This window comes from Echiichthys vipera (genome assembly GCF_963691815.1).
Source record: "Echiichthys vipera genome assembly, chromosome: 12".
NCBI lineage: Eukaryota > Metazoa > Chordata > Actinopteri > Perciformes > Trachinidae > Echiichthys > Echiichthys vipera.
The window spans coordinates 5,765,194-5,781,591 of record NC_139837.1 but is presented as its reverse complement, the minus strand read 5'-3'; the positions used below and the strand labels follow the sequence as shown (position 1 = coordinate 5,781,591).

At 42.0% G+C, this 16,398-nt stretch overlaps 2 protein-coding genes across 7 annotated transcripts in view; both read right to left on the bottom strand.

Annotated features, from left to right (window-relative positions):
• fndc3ba (fibronectin type III domain containing 3Ba) overlaps positions 1–5,835 on the bottom strand; it is a 102,166-nt gene extending 96,331 nt beyond the window's left edge. For 2 of the 3 annotated variants that reach the window (XM_083924056.1, XM_083924054.1), the window contains exon 1: positions 5,734–5,835. The gene's annotated coding sequence lies outside the window, so the exon portion shown is untranslated. Of the gene's footprint in view, positions 1–5,263; positions 5,391–5,733 lie in introns of those variants that run through there. The other variant, XM_083924055.1, reaches the window with a different exon arrangement.
• A 7,470-nt stretch (positions 5,836–13,305) lies between these two features.
• Positions 13,306–16,398, bottom strand: part of ppp2r3a (protein phosphatase 2, regulatory subunit B'', alpha) — a 60,117-nt gene continuing 57,024 nt past the window's right edge. For all 4 annotated transcript variants that reach the window (XM_083924692.1, XM_083924690.1, XM_083924691.1 and 1 more), the window contains one exon: positions 13,306–16,231. In XM_083924692.1, coding sequence (XP_083780818.1) covers positions 16,135–16,231 — 97 coding nt within the window. In that variant the 3' untranslated portion in view covers positions 13,306–16,134. The remainder of the gene's footprint in view (positions 16,232–16,398) is intronic.

Here is a 16,398-nt window from a genome sequence, read left to right as displayed (position 1 = left end):
CAGAGACAGAAATGACTGAAACTGTTTGACGTTACAGAGGAGAGGAGAGGAGACGAGACGAGAGGAGAGGAGAGGAGAGGAGAGGAGACGAGAGGAGAGGAGACGAGAGGAGACAAGAGGAGAGGAGAGGAGAGGAGAGGAGAGGAGACGAGACGAGACGAGACGAGAGGAGAGGAGAGGAGAGGAGACGAAAGGAGAGGAGACGAGCGGAGAGGAGACGAGAGGAGAGGGCAACGGGAAAGGAGAGGGGAGGAGGGAGACAGGGAGTAGAGAAGTTGAAAGGCTTCTTTTATCTTCTTCTAAATCAACCGTCAACAATGCAGGAAATTATCAAGAGAGACAAAAAAAAAGTGGAGACGGGGTTCTGGTGAACAAGAGCGGAAGGGAAGGAGGGAGGAAGGGAGGGAGGCAGAAAGAAAGAGAGGAGGAGGAGGGTAAACATTACAGCTCTGTGCCAAGCAAACATGAGATGCTGGGATCCTTCAACAAAATGCCACCATCTACATGGGAGAGAAAAAGACACCGAGACACAGAGGGAGAGAGCACGCAAGAGAGGCAGTTAGGCAACCGGCAGAGACACAAAAAGCTGGAAATGGAAAGTGAAAGCATCAAGAAGGGGATAGCAAACAGTCCTCGTGAGATACAACAATTTCTTTTTCAGTTTCTGACCTCACGCCAACATGCATCCCTTACTTAGTATGTGTTTACATGGTACAATGCCCTTCAGGCTCAGTTTGACCAAAACGTAACCTCATGGAACACCACATTTTAAATCACAATGAAAAAGGAAACTATAATAGCTAATGCTTGACACTTTGTTTAGTTATCCACATAAATATATATCTATATATATGTCTTTCCAGCTGAAACAATAAGTCAATAATCCATTAGTCAATCGAAAGGAAAATGAAGCGCAACTGTTTTGATGATTGATTATCTGTTTGTCCTTTTTCAAGGAGATGATCCAAACATTACCTGGTTTCACTTTCTCCCTTGCCTTCAGTTTAAATGAAACATGGGGTCGGTGTACCCTCTAGAGCTCCCCTGCACTCCATCATATGTCACGTCAGGGACTGTTTTCAGGGAAAACACGTTTTGTCTGCTCCACCACAGGGAGAACCCATGTGTGCATCATCAGGACAGAAGGATTCGGGGGATGAGAGGAAGACAAAGTGCAGAAGCTCTACTGCTGTACTCCGGGCATTGATCCCACCCCTCAGAGAACAGGAACGCCTCCACACATCCAACCCACGACACCGATAAGTAAATCACGGGCGAGGCCAGAGCTAGTTCACTCGACCAAACCACACCACTGCTGCTGTTACGGTGAAGGAAGAAATATTTCTGGGAAGCACACCTGTTGCACTTGGTGAAGCAGATGGTACAACTGATAGTGAACTTTTTTCAAACTGCAGGCTTAGTTCAGTACGGTACCTAGCAAAGGCGTACCAAATAATGGGAGAAAATATGCCAGATACGGGCATCTTATCAGGGCCAAGTGGACCATTATCAGTATAGATAAGGTAATTATGGGTTATTATTACATGCAGACAATGCCATAAATGGTGCATACCCTTTTAGCTACACAGGCGGAGGATTTCCTTATTTCCAAAAGCTTCCAGGGCTTTTACATTTGTTTCATTAGCTAAATCTCCACTGTCCTGTACTGACTACGGCCACAACCGCGGTTATTTTCGTTATTGATTAATCTGGTGATTGTTTTATGGATTATCGGTTACTTGTTTGGTCTAAGAACGGCCGCAAGTGATGTCCCAAAGATTTTCAGAACAAACAAAGAAAAGAAGCAAACATTTGGACTAGATATGTCATCACCTGCGTTCAAAAACGGACAGTTTACATTAGGGCAGTTGGGACTATAACCTGCACTAAGACAAAAGAACGGTCGTTTAACTCCCATGAGAACCAACTTCACAAGAACAGCAATGAGGTTTTATCTGAAGTCGTCTTCTTGTTCTTCACCTCTCTTTCACATGTTCACACACACACTTTCCAGAGCTGCATTGTCTTTTCTGTGTAACCCTATAGCTGTTCCAGCTTCTGTTCCTGATACACAAGCACTGTTCAGTAACACAACCCCTCGGATAACATGTTCTAGGTTACCAGTCAGGCACACACACACATGCGCTCACACACACATACGCTCACTCACACACACACATCATCCTGCCCCTTCCCTGACCCCATTTCGACCAGGGGCACCTGAAGGTTTTATTGGGCCAACAGCGACCCACCAGCCGCAGCGGGTAAAAGGCAGAGAACCCAGATTATGCCTGAGGTCAGACGGAGATAGATGCTCTTGGCAATCACGAGTCCTCATGAAACGCAGATACAACTTCCTCATTGCGCTTAGAATAACCTGTCTCCGAATATTAGAGGAAACGCAAAACACAACACACAACCAGTCCATCAAGCCTGGTTCCCTTTATGTCAATCTGAGTTTATTTTCACCCGCTGGAGGAGAAAACGGGAAAGAGTTGCAAACTGAAAACTGATTAAGAGGGATTGCATTTAGCCCATGAGCAGGTAATGATGCACCTTCACATGGATCAACACTGCTGAGTGAGTTGTACCTGTGTGACAAAGCCGTAATGGTTACAGAGCACCGGTTGTTAACTCATATAAAGAGTTATTCAACCCTTGGCCTATTCAATCAAAGGCAACAATGGCTACCCTCCTTCCACCTGACTCCAGTCTAAACACCCTTCTTTCTGCTCTGTTATATAATTGCAGTGTGTTAAAACAAAATTTTAAAAAAAAAACACTGAAAAGGGGATTTTACAAGTGGCAGACTAAAATCTGTGGGAGGAAATTCACTTGCTTGCAATTGCATCAGTGAGTGCAGATCCATGCTTACATTACGTTGCTGTACACCCTCTAGCACCACATTCCTGGCTCTCCACACAGCCAACTAAAGTCAAACATAGAGTATAAGAACATATATATATATAAACTAAAAGCATGTCATTAAAAATGCTGAAATACAAGTTTCCATCCAAACTTTTTATTGAATTTGCTATGAATACAAGGACAACATAGCAGGGCTTTCATAACAGCCTGCCTGTGAGCTGTGTTTACATTCTTATTGTGTATAAATGTTGAAGCCAAAGAGGCTTAACTTTCACAGAACAGTGTACAGTGATATAAACCTCATTCAGTTTGTGTTAAGAGGGATATGGGCGTAGTACTTAACCCGTGATGAAAAAAACAACACAGTTTTTGCTTTGATAATATGGATTGCACTTATCCTTTGGGATCGGCTCAGCACCTGGAACTTAAGGCTACACAGGTGCTCAGACCAACGCGGCTCTTTTCACTTTGCGGCGCATGATCGATTGTAAGATCCAACAGTGCCTTGAGCGTTTGTTTCTCAGGTAACACACTCGAGCTGCGCATGGGGATAAACAACCTTGCCTGAAACCAAAGAAACAAAAAGAATGACCCTGGGGCTGCAAATCAGAGCCTTTTCAAATCCAAAAGGGCTACTGTATTTTACCTGTGAAGTAACTGTTGACATTTGAGTTAGGGACACATTTAGAAGTAGGGCTGGGCGACATCCTGATATAGGTCATTTCATATCCCAACAACAACATATACAATAGCCCAATATGGCATGTTTTCTGGTAATTCAATAAATGAAGTCTATATGGAAAATCCGCACGGTGAAGACCATTTTTTATACTTATGTGTGAGTTAAATACTAACTAATGTAACATGATGTGCAAGGATGAGAACGTTAAGCGTCTTCCACAGTTCGGCCGCTGGTTTTTCCACATTAATAAACTATATAGAAACATAGACACAGTACTTTTTTAATATCATCATATCGCCTAGCTCAAACTTCCATCGTGAGATTTTGAAATTTGACATTTTGAAAGTTTTAAAGGAAAAAAAATTCTAGGAACTTACACTTGAGGGATACTTTCAATTCAATAGATTTCTATAAAACGCAGAAATATGTCACAGGGCTATGTCTCTTATCTCCTTTCTTGTGTCCATTCACAGCCTAAACTTTTGATGCTAACACTTTTTGATGCCTCTGACTTGTGGGAGCAAAATAAATTGCCCATTCATGCACCACGGAGAGAATTCCTTTGCTCTCACCTAAACCTAAACACACTTTTTCAGCGGGTAGCCAATCATTTCGTCCCCCCCTCCTCCTCCTCCCCCCCCATAAAAAACCCTTGGATATCAGTTTTTCACTGAAAAAAAAAATTACATGGCCACATCAGCCTTTCACCAAAGGAATGTCATCTGACGTCATGTATTTGGGATCGGATTTCTCTCCCTCTCCTCTTTCTCTCTCTCTCTCTCCCCTGAAAAAAGTAAGCCTGTGTGTGTGTGTGTGTGTGTGTGTGTGAGAGAGAGAGAGAGAGATGTGTTAGGTTATTTTTTCCCCCCCTTAGCTTATATTCTCCAACGTGCCCGCTGGATCCAGAGCCCCCCACCGCTAATCATGACAATTAACCAGTCCTGTTATTACATTAGAAAACAAAACTGACGCACAACCACCGAAGTCTGGCTCCTTAGCCCCACTCATCTTTTGCATCTTAAACTTCCCGACCTATAGCTGCCACATGTCTCGTCTCCTCTCCACTGGTGAACTAAAAAAGGATTTCTAATGCAGTGCTGTCGTTTCGTGTGAGGGGGGGGGCCTACGTGGAAGGCAGATAATCGATCGTTTTCAAGCAGGAGACCAATGTTTGATTTCCACGTCTGCATCAGAGATTTGTCTTCTCTGCACAGACAGACACGTAGTCGTTTCTGGGAGAGAGGGAGAGAGGGAGAGAGAGAGAGAGAGAGAGAGAGAGAGAGAGAGAGAGAGAGAGAGAGAGAGAGAGAGAGACTGGCTGGAAGGAATGCTAGGATATGCTGGAGATGAGATTTTTGAGCCTTTTTCCTGCATTCTGCAGTGACACACAGCATGGAAAGTCGCAATAACACATTGCCTCTAACATTTCCCAACAGTTATCCAACTCACTATAATCCCCAATAGCGTCAATTCGCCGATTTCGCAACCCCCCCTCTGTCAAATCTGACTGCCTCAGCATCTTCCCTTCCAAGTTATTATCCAGTTATAAAAGTCTTCATTTCCTGATTTTTTTTTTTTTGTATGAGCAGCTACAACACCCTCGACTATCTCCTGAATGGCACAGCAACAACAACAACGATTTGTTGCAACAACAACAACAACAACAACAAAACAAGGCAAAGGAGAAGAGGTTTTCTCCTGTTGCGCACTCACTCCATCTGGGATCCTCGGAGACAAAAACACATTCTTTGCGTGAAAGCTGAGAAATCGGGGGACCATAAAAGAGCAGACTCCAAACGGCACAGCAGCGACGCGTTCGCTCGACCAGCGTGAAGAACAGACGCGTAAAACCTCCGCCGTTTAGCTTTTTTCTAACGTGTTGTTTCAAAATAAACGGGGAACATTTTTTTTTTTTGCCCCAAAAAGTTTCGATTCCCCTCCTCCTTCCTCCGCACCAGCGAAACCGTTTTCCTTTTTCCTTTGCGCTGGCCAAGTGGCCCAGACTGCCGGCGTCAGCGCTCAGCTCTCCAAACTCTCTCTCACACACACACACACACACACACACTCACTCACTCACAGACACGCACTTCTAAAAAACTTTTTCAACCTCGACTCCATCGTCCTCCATTGCCATTCTTCCCTGGGTGTTTTCGTGCCGTGAAAGAAGTGTAGAGAGAACTCACCTCGCTGCAATAAAATAATCTTCAAACAGACGGGGCTGCGTGTTTTTTTATTCCCAGGGTCGGGTCTTGCCTGTCTGCTGGCGCGGCGTAACTCGTACTGGGAGACTCCGCCATGTCAATCAAAACGCGACGCACATGTAGGTCAGAGCCCGCCTCCTTTTACCGTAATACACTGCGCACTCAGAAAATAGGGGAAGGAAAAAGAAAACAGAGAGCAGAGTCAGGTCCCTAACCCTTCTACAGGCTAGTCTTTTCAAGCAGAGTAGGTATTTTACAAGCAATAGAAAAACAAAGTGACATTCGGTCATTTCTAAACTACTTATGATGCAGTTTTTTAATTTTTATCAATTGATGTATCACTATCACAATGTTATAGATTAACTGTGATCATGATTTTAGCTATCAGGTTCATTTTGTAAACAAATATTTAGTATATAAGACGTTTTATTTGATCGCCACTGACCAGGTGGAGGTAGAAAACAGTTATGAGGATGCAAATAAACATCTACTGTGACATGACAACTTTGTTTAAATGTATGTAAATGTAGAAGAAGAAGAAGAAGAATTACTTTATTTATCCCGCACGGGGAAATTGAATTTTTTCACTCTTATTATTATACATGTTACACACACAGGCCCGAAATACACACATGCACAGACAGGACCTATACATGCAATTAAGGAGAGATGTTAGAGCGAGGGGGCTGCCAGTGACCAGCGCCCCGAGCAGTTGGGGGTTCGGTGCCTTGCTCAACAGCACCTCGGCAGTGCTCAGGAGATGAACTGGCACCTCTCCAGCCACCAGTCCACGCTCCATACAGGGACCAAGTCACCTATGGACTGAGCTACTGCCACCCCCAAATGTAATTGGGAATTGGATTTAACATTGTGTGTGTACAACGTAATGAACAGGCATTTTCACAAGAGGAACAAATAAATACAAACAAATACAAACAAACTTTTCAGCATTTAAAGAAAATAATATCATAGTTGTTGTGTCCTAAACTATTTCTGTTGTGTCAGCTACAAAGGTGGGTGAACTCTTCGGCAAATAAAAGTAAGGTGAGTCCAGTTTAGGCTGGTTTATGTTTATCCTCTCATTATGACACAGAACATCTTTGTACCAGAACCTACAACAGCAAATGACCCGCTCGACCCGTGTCACCTCGCGTGCACTTGTCACATATGTTTTACTGTGAGAAAAAAACAATATCAATACATGTCAATATCGCAGAACAATAAAATATTATAGAAATATGATATACAAGGTTTCCTAAAGACATAATGGGCCTATAGCAGATTTTCACTGTGTCAAGTGGGTAAAATCTCTGTTTCAGTGCCTCCAAAACAACTTAGACAACAGGGCAAAGTCCCTCTGGCGGCTGCGCTGAAACCCGGCCTCTCTCAGCTGACAGGTCCAAGGGTTACAGGTCAGACGCTGCTGCTTAAGACAGAAACATCACGATTTGATTGAAAGGAACCAAGGTCAAAATGTCAATGACATCTGTGCCGAATTATGTGCATAAATGTGTCAAAAAAGGGCCACAAGGCATCATGTGTACCACGCAGGGTAAACTACTATGACCTGTAACTGTAGTACACTATTCAGCATCCTTTGACTGAATGCATTAGAGCACACATACATGCATACGCAGAGTAGTTATACCTGTGGAGGAGGTTATTTGGGCGTGTTGGCGCCTGAAATGAAGACATCAACGTCAACAAGTATAAGCCAGAATCCGAACATTAAACCTCTTGTCTTGGTTCCAAACGTATAATTTGAATAGTTTCTTTACAAACCCCATACCATTTGATGAAAGGACCAACTACTTTCTCTTGATGATTTTGCAATTAAAATGGGATTAAAATGACAGAACGATGCTATATAATTTAGAAGTATTCGACATTAAGTATATTTTTGTCGCTGATAACAGACTGGATGAATGCAGGATTTTGACTGGTGAATATGGAGACGTGATGCGCGTATTAAGTTCATTTACTGCACAATTACACCATCATTAGACTCACTGACAGCCAGTCCCAGGACTGAATGTCTCGAATTTGGATCCCCGACTGAAATAAACAAGTATATTTTAAGATTTTTTTTTTCATTTTACACTCAAAGTACTACAAGATCCATAAAGAACAAAGGCAAACAATATAAAAACATGCTGTTAAATTACCAACAGAGTTTCCATCTGTTATGGACTTGTTTGCCTTCAACAGTAATCGGCCTCTTTCTGTCTGTATTTTCAAGCAGCCAAATACACTCGTTGCCCCTGAGCTCTACATTTCTCTCTGCTGGCAAATACACACACACACACACACACACACACACACTCACACACACACACACACACACACACACACACACACACACATTCCAGCAACTGCACTAAGAAAACTGGTGGTGTAATTCTAATCCTGTAGGAAAAAAATGGCCCTGGATCAGGACAGTGTGCCTGTAAGGAATTATATTCAATTCAGTTCTATTCAATAAACACTAATCAACCTCAAGGGGCAATTGAGGTGGCAGGCAGAAAAACCCTTACAAAACTATAACGCAGGTTACACAAAGTGAGTACAGGCAGACTGTGGAGCCCCCTAACTGCAGAAATTGTGTATGATATCACTAAAAGAAAGTGAGTTTTCCAAATGTAGGAGTTTGTTTGGATGTGTATTGCAACCAGAATGGAATTTCATTTGTGTAATTTTGGCAAATCATCCAAATAAAAGTACTTTATTACTACTATATTTATTACTCACACTATCCTTATCAGCCTAGTTCACCTGGAGATATCAGATGCACACATGCTAAATCTGTACCAGTTAGTATATCATCAGGTTGATGCAGGATGTGAGCAGATCTGCATCATGCGGGGGGATAAATGCAAGGTGAGGCTTGGCATTGACCAAATGCTCAGAACTGCTCTCCCGACCTTCCACTTTTAAAAAAGATGTTGGTGTAGCTTTAAATGAATGTCTCCACTATTCATGGTCGGATCAATTATTTAGGTTTTGACAGTTTTAGCTGCTCTGTTGTTTAAATGATTTAAGTAGTTTAGATGAATGCTAGATGTGGCTTTGAGAGTCTTGTCTTTTGAACAATGTTTAAATGTTGTTGCATACTCCAAATTCCACACCGCCATTTTTTTCAACACATGTGAGATACAAACTGTAAAGCCCTGAAAAACAATGACTTGTTTTTGTCCATTTAATGGCCGTGATACTTGTATGATGAATGAATGGATACATATTTGAATGTAAACGATGTGTTACCATAAGTATCTGACAGAAAATATACCGAAATACATCATATTGTTGATGTTGATGCGTTTAACTCCAATATTGTGTCCACACTCATTCACACATTAGAAGAAGGAGGAACACTAACTAAAGCAATTCATATTAATTTGGAATCTCATTAAATATGAGCTTGCTGTTTTTATTTAATATACAGTTGTGTACAAGCCATCAGTTAGAAAGATAAAAAGTACACTATATTGAGAGTTGACATAAGAAATCTCACTTCATGGTCTATGTAGTATAGTAGCTGTTCTGGAGCTTTCAATCATATCACTTGAACTTCATCAGGAGATTCATTTTGACACATTTTCATGGAAATACTGATGTTCAAATATCACAAGATGGGTTTTTTTTTAGCACTTAAATGACTTCTGGTCCCGGTTGGTGTAAACATTGTCATAATATTAACATTTTTTTAATTTAATAAACTAATGAGGTGAATCTATGTATAAATATGAGTGGTCCCCTCTATTAAATCTGTGTTAATCACAAAGGAGAAGATGAAGATAAAGAGAAGCAGATGAGTTAGGGAAGGGCTTAGAAACTATTAAAGTGAGAAGTGAATTGTGCAACATTTGCTGTAACTCAATATCACGGAGATGTTCCCACGATTTTGCACGGTGGAAAAGGGCACATTTGGGAGTTGTGTACCGTCAGTGTGTGAAGAAATTAAAAAAACAAAAAAAAACGATTGATTTAAATGAGTCTGTTAACAAAAGCCAAAGTAGGGCAACCATGAGTGACGTATTGGACCTTTACAGACAGCCAGTCGCAATAGATTAGGTCTGTGGAGAAGAGTGGATGAGGAAAGACTGGACGGAGCAGATCTTGGAACAGCAACACAGCTATTTCCCCTGTATGTCAGGGCCAGGCCTCCACAACCACCAGATGTTTACCACCAACCCAGCTGCTCTCTCTCCCCTTCTTTCTCCCTGTCTCTCCCTCAGATTTTTGCTCTCTGAGGCTCCTTAGAGCGAGCCCTCCCTGTAATCATGCACACTCAGTTCACCAGCGGTCTTTGAAGTAAGTGGAATGTGTCCAGCCATATGATAGTACGTACTGTATATTCTAATAGCACAGAGAAAGCAAAGCAGAGAAAGCGGCAAAGGAGATTGTTGGATTGCAGCCACGTCTTTGGTGTGGTTTTCTAGATGTTAATTATCCCCTCGCTCCGCTCTTACATGTGTGTGTGTGTGTTTACGTATGCATGTATGCGTGTATGTTGTGTCTACACGATTGTGTGTGTGTGCATATGTCCGATGATATGCTAGTCTGAGACTGCAGGTGACAGATGATAATGGGCGTCTGGCATGGCAGCAGCAAAGACCAGGAGGGTCTGTTGCGTGCATGCACTTGGGTGTGTGTTTGTGTATTTTTGTTTGTGTGTGTGTGTGTGTGCGTGTGTGTGTGTGTGTGTGTGTGTGTGCATGTGTGCGTGTGTGTGTGTGTGTGCATGTGAGGTACTTCCTCCCATAGATGTGAGGATGGAATTTGGCTCATTGTGAGTTCAAAGGAGTCAACCCAAAGCTCTCTGCACACCAACAAGAGCAGGCATGCCTCTCTTCTTCTCTCTCTCTCTCTCTCTCTCTCTCTCTCTTTCTCTCTCTCTCTCTCTGTCTTTGTCTCTTCAACCTCCCTCTACCCCTCAACCCCTTATTCCTTTTTTCTCTTAGAGTTCTGCAATGCAGCTGGTTGGATTATCAAACACTTGCTTCACCTATTTATTTGGTGTGTGTGTGTGTGTGTGTGTGTGTGTGTGTGTGTGTGTGTGTGTGTGTGTGTGTGTGTGTGTGTGTGTGTGTGTGTGTGTGTGTGTGTGTGTGTGTGTTTGTCCATGCCTTGAATGGTGCTTGTCATTGGAATAAATGTATCTGGAAAAAGACGGGTCACCAACTTTAAATGAAAAGAAAGAGATAGTGGTTAATTATAATTTTTGTCTAATGTTAGTCTTTAATTACGCCATGTTCTGCATTTGGTGCCATCTGGTGGTAGCATCAACAAAAGACACTGTGGGTGACGAAACAGAAAACCCACAAATACTAATACAAATGGGCAACAGGCAATGCAACAATTGTCAGCATAATTGTTTCATTTCAAACTCATGTCATCCGAATCATTTATTCAAAAAAGACGCTATAACCACCATCTACAGCCAAGCTCATGGTGATGCTGCCAGCTACACGTTAATGTCTTAATGCTAACATGCTCACAGTGACAACGATAACATGCAGTACAGCATGTTAGCATGCTAACATTTGCCAATTAACACTAAAGTACCGCTAACATGGCTAAAATGTTGTTACGGAAATGTGTGGTATTGATATTTGGTATCTTATTTGTTATGCTGTAACTAGTATCTCTGTTATGTCTGGAACAAGCGGGACAAATCATTCTAAATCTTTCTGTCTCATCGGCTTCTCTCCTTGATAAGATGAATTGCTTCCAGTTGCTTCCTCTTCCTGTTCTTTTCAGGACTTTCCCAAGCAGCTCTATCCAGAGCTCATGTTTCCGGTATCACTGGTATGCCTGGAACAAGCACGACACCCCGGCCCAGACACATCTCTCGGTCACCATCTTTCTCTCTTTGATAAGATGAATTGGTTTTCAGGGTTTTTCCGGTCAGCTTTATGTAAAGCTCCATGTTCAGGGTAAATCTGTGTTTATTCCAGCTTTGCCCATCATGTCATGCGTTCCTACTTACAGAACAACTTCCAGTCATGACATTACAGGAGGTGACATCACACAGGCTGGATCACACCACCAAAGGGTGGTGGGTGTTGGCAATCAGGGTGGTGGAATGTCTGTGACTCAAGGCACTGGGACTGCAATTTGGTTGGCAAATTGCTTTGTCCCTGACATTTGTCAAATAACAAAGCACAGTGCCATTTCAAACAATGACCAGTCAACTCTGACCTTTGATGGGAGGCAAATTGTTATATATCACCACATGTTGGCGTACAGACTATTGCACAATTCCGAGGATAATTCAGAATAATAAACCTCCAGCAGAAACTCCTGCATGCAGTCATCCGTGGTTTGCCATTAATTATGTCGAAGAAAGTATGTAAGAGGAGAAGTCCAACATAACCGAGATATCTTTATGTAGGAAGATGAAATGTGGGGAACGGATGAGGTAAACTGACACACAAAATTCAAATTCAGTCCAAATTTCAGAAACATACTGTAGATGATCACAACCCCAACACATTAACTATTGAACATGTTACCTGTTACTTTTAGCTATGTTAATAGCATCACTCTACAGATGGTAATGTCAGTAAATACCTGAACAAATGTTGGATGGTTTTCGATAAAATTAGGAAATATTCATTGTGCTCAGATGATGAACCACATTTACTTTGGTAATTGTCTTACTTTTTCTGTAGTCAAATTTCTATATACATCTACATCTATAAAAAATTGAGATTCCTGGTCCCCTGGTGATGTTTGGCTCTGTTGGCTCTGGCATTTGCCTGCCCCGTCCTGTCTGTGCCATGAGGCCAAAGATGACAAAGAGGGAAAGGATGAGTGGTGGTGGTGGTACTAGTAAAGAGGTGAGTGGTGCCAGACGGTGGACTCAAACTTGGTACCCATTTTAATTATGATATGTATGAGACACGGTAAAATCTGGTGACGGGTGATCACTGGCTGCAATAAGCCTGGGAATCTCCTTAATGTTTTTCTGAAAGAACAATCAAGACACTTAGCAGAGACTTCCTGTTTAGCTCCATGTTTGTCATGACAACAGTGACGCCAGCCACAGTGATTCAGTACAGAGATGCTGACGTCATGTATGCCAGTCACAGTCCAAGCCAAGTGAGTCTGAGAACCCTCAATGAACTGAGCTGGCATCAAAGCATTGGCTGCACTTGAGGAGAAAACAAACTCCGAAAACCTCAGCTACCTTGAAGTGTCCCAGTGTCCATTTCAAAGTTCATGAAGTCATTCAGTCGAACCTTTATTTAAGCCTCGAATATCAAAGAGGTTTCATTCATTTTAAATAATGTCGAGATACAGAGAAAATGTGAAGTGAAGGGGTTGGAAAATCAGCATGACAATACATGTGTTTGGTGCAGTTCAAATAGCTGTAAAGTACACTGTACTGAGCACCAGCGCAGACAAACACACTTACTGTACTGTACATGCTGTGTACACAAGGAGGGAATGATGACGTAGAGAGAAAGAAAGAAAGAGAGGGAGATGTTTGTGTGTCTGAGGGGATATAACGCATGTGAGTAACCGTAAATAATCTTCAAAGAGAATTGATATCCTTGAAACATCTTTATTTAAACTTTAAACTTCAGAAAAAAAGCAACAGATAACAGGAGGCAGGGCAAAGAAAAGAAGAGAAGAAAAGGAAAGGAAAGGAAAAGAAGAGAAAGAAAGAAAAAAAGGAAGAAATGTGATTGAAAAAAAGAAAACCATGCCAATACAATACCAATCTGGATTTGAACACATTTTAGCCTACTCAAGCCTCCTCTGCACGGAGGAAGTACATCAAAATAAAAGTCTTCTGTCTACCTCTCAAAGTGGAGATGTAATTTCAAAGTAAAAGTCTTTGCATGGCTTCTCTCCTAGCCTGATGCTGCATGTGTGAGTACCAGGGCACGATCGGAGACACCCCATTGCCTTTAACAGTTAAATACTGTCTGGTTGAGCGAGTCTCCTTGGGAGCGTGTGAGTGCGCGTGTGACCACACCCGTGAAACATCAGTCTCAGAGGTCTCCATATGAGATGTGTCTCATATTTTCTTGATTGTCAGATAAATCCTCCAGAGGATCCCCCCTCTTCGGCTGATGAAACCCACTGTGCATTGAACACACAAACTTACACACATCTAACATAATTTACCCCCCAATCCCGAGCCACACAGTGGCACAGCAATACAAACCATCAAAATACATCAAAAATCGGAGCCGTTATATCTATAATGGCTTATCATTAGTTATTATTATAATTATTATTATCATTATATAGTTTAATACATAGTCAGGCACATTTACAATGGCTATAGAGCAGATGGGGTTAACATTAGGTCCTTAAGGCCTTACAGCATTCACAAGCTCTCTCTCCCCTTCAATAGCAACTGTAGTGTGGTGTGTGTGTGCGTGTGTCAGTGTGTGTCTGTGTACAGTAAGTGCCAGTAAAGGAGGTATATGCCAGTGAATTTGAAGCCGTTGAGGACACAAGCTGTCCCATTCCTTATTAAAGTTATACAAGCCCACACAGCCTCACTGACCCCGTGAAAACCATCCCCGTGGCAACAACTATGACGTGGAAACAGCCAGAAACTGAGAGCTACACATCACACACTCCTAAAACACACCCCTCTATCAGGGATCTCTAAGCAAACACACACTCCTAGCTATTACAATAAGGGCAGTGTACACACACACGCACCTGCCCGTGTGAGTGCAGCACAGTAAATGATAAAGTGTCAGTTCATTCAAATTTAAAAGGCACAATCTCAATTAGGTTATCTGTCTATGCAAATAGATATTTGCCTAGGCTCTAACACATCCAATTCTGAGATTTCTGCCACCATTTCAGCACAGTAAAGGTGAAAGGAAGTATGTCAGTGCTTAAAGCATGGCTAAAATTACAGTAACACATGTCCCCGTTACTGTTGGTAGCTCCAAAGAAAACTTTGTCAATGTTTTAAAAGCCTCAAAGGAAATGCCATTCATTTCCATCGTAATGAATGAGGCAAAAATCTCAGAAACCGATATCATAAAACATCTGCACATAAAACCAAAATTATGGCTGCAGGCTAGATACCACTAGAGGCGTAAGAATAAATGTTTGTTTTATAATTTGGGTGAACTGACCCTAGTGGTGTGTTTGGTACTGTATGTGTTTTACTGAAAGAAAGGACATCAGAAAGTTTCATAAACAAGCAGTCTATGAAAAATGAGATGTTGAAGCAGAAAAAAAGAGAATTTTTGGCATACATTTCAAAAATAGATTTACCAGGCACTGTACATAATCAACAGGGGTGTGAGAACACATACAGCAGGGTGTGCTCGATAATGGCGTAAGACTGAAAGGAACAACTCACAATTCTTATGTGTATCTATTGCGTTATTACTAATCTTACAGGTGGAGATGTGTGGCCAACTCTTCCAGAGAGTTTGATATGTTTGTCACAGCATGCATCAGTTTATGTGGACATGTCTCACTGTGAGCTTATTGAAAATGAACACAATGAAGAATCTTTCAGTCTTGCAGTCAGAGAATTTTTTCCCAGGGTTTAAAAATGATTGCAAAGGGAGTCCAGAGGTGGATCGCATCCACTGCACCAATAAAAGAGTAGCTCAAGCTGTGTAGTGAAGTGAACTTCCTCTTGGAAAAGTTGGCCAGCCATTATGCACGGTGCGTGGCAGTGACGGCATGCAGTAGCACAGGCTGACCACAGAGAGGTGCTGTTACAGACACCCAAAACTGCACAGGCAGCAGGTGTCTGATGGCAGTGTCTGTCTGTATGTATCATTATTGAGCAGGTGACTTTGGGCTTTCAGTGCCTATCACTGTAACTCTCTGTTTCTTTCTCCCTGTTTCTCCAACCAGGAGTCACTTAATGTAACTGACTACCTGTCTGTCTACCTTTAGATGATTGTCTTCTGGCAGGATTGTCTGTAAAGAATTTACAATAACACCATTTTACAGTAAAATATTTTTTCTTGATTCCTTTAAGAGCTTATCATACACTCCCCTCCCTCCACCCCCCCCCCCCCCCCCATCATTGGCTTTGTTCTCTTGGATGGTGCGAAGAGCTTCAGGCAGTGAAATTGTTTTCTGTATTAATACAGATGCATTATTGCACCAGACACAGGACAGTACTGGTTTACAGTCACTCTCTCTCTCTCTCTCTCTCACACACACACACACATATACACACTCACACACACAGAAAAAACAATGAGTCCATTCAGAAGAGCCTCCAGAGTCATTGAGAAACAGATGTCCCAAACGTTTTCTCCGTCTGTCTTCACGTCCATGTATTTTTTTGACACATCCATCCAGATGGACCTTCTATTACTTTGTTCCTGTTTGTTTTCCAGAAAGAAAAGGCCCAGTAAATCCAGGAAAGGAGTTTTATGCTGACAGGTCTGATATGACCAGTTTTTCCATTTTATTCCCAATCTCTCCCGTGACTTGAAGCTCCTCTGATTCATAGTCATCATCAAAGGACCTGGGAACACAACACACAAAGTAGAACTGGTTAATTGTTGTTATACTTTACTGTCTTGACAATCAAGCTAATCTTCAGTTACTAAAAGGGCTGTCTTCTTTTAATGCATGGAAAACTGGAGCGATGTCAGCCTATTAAAAGCGTTGGTAATGCACACAGGCATGTAT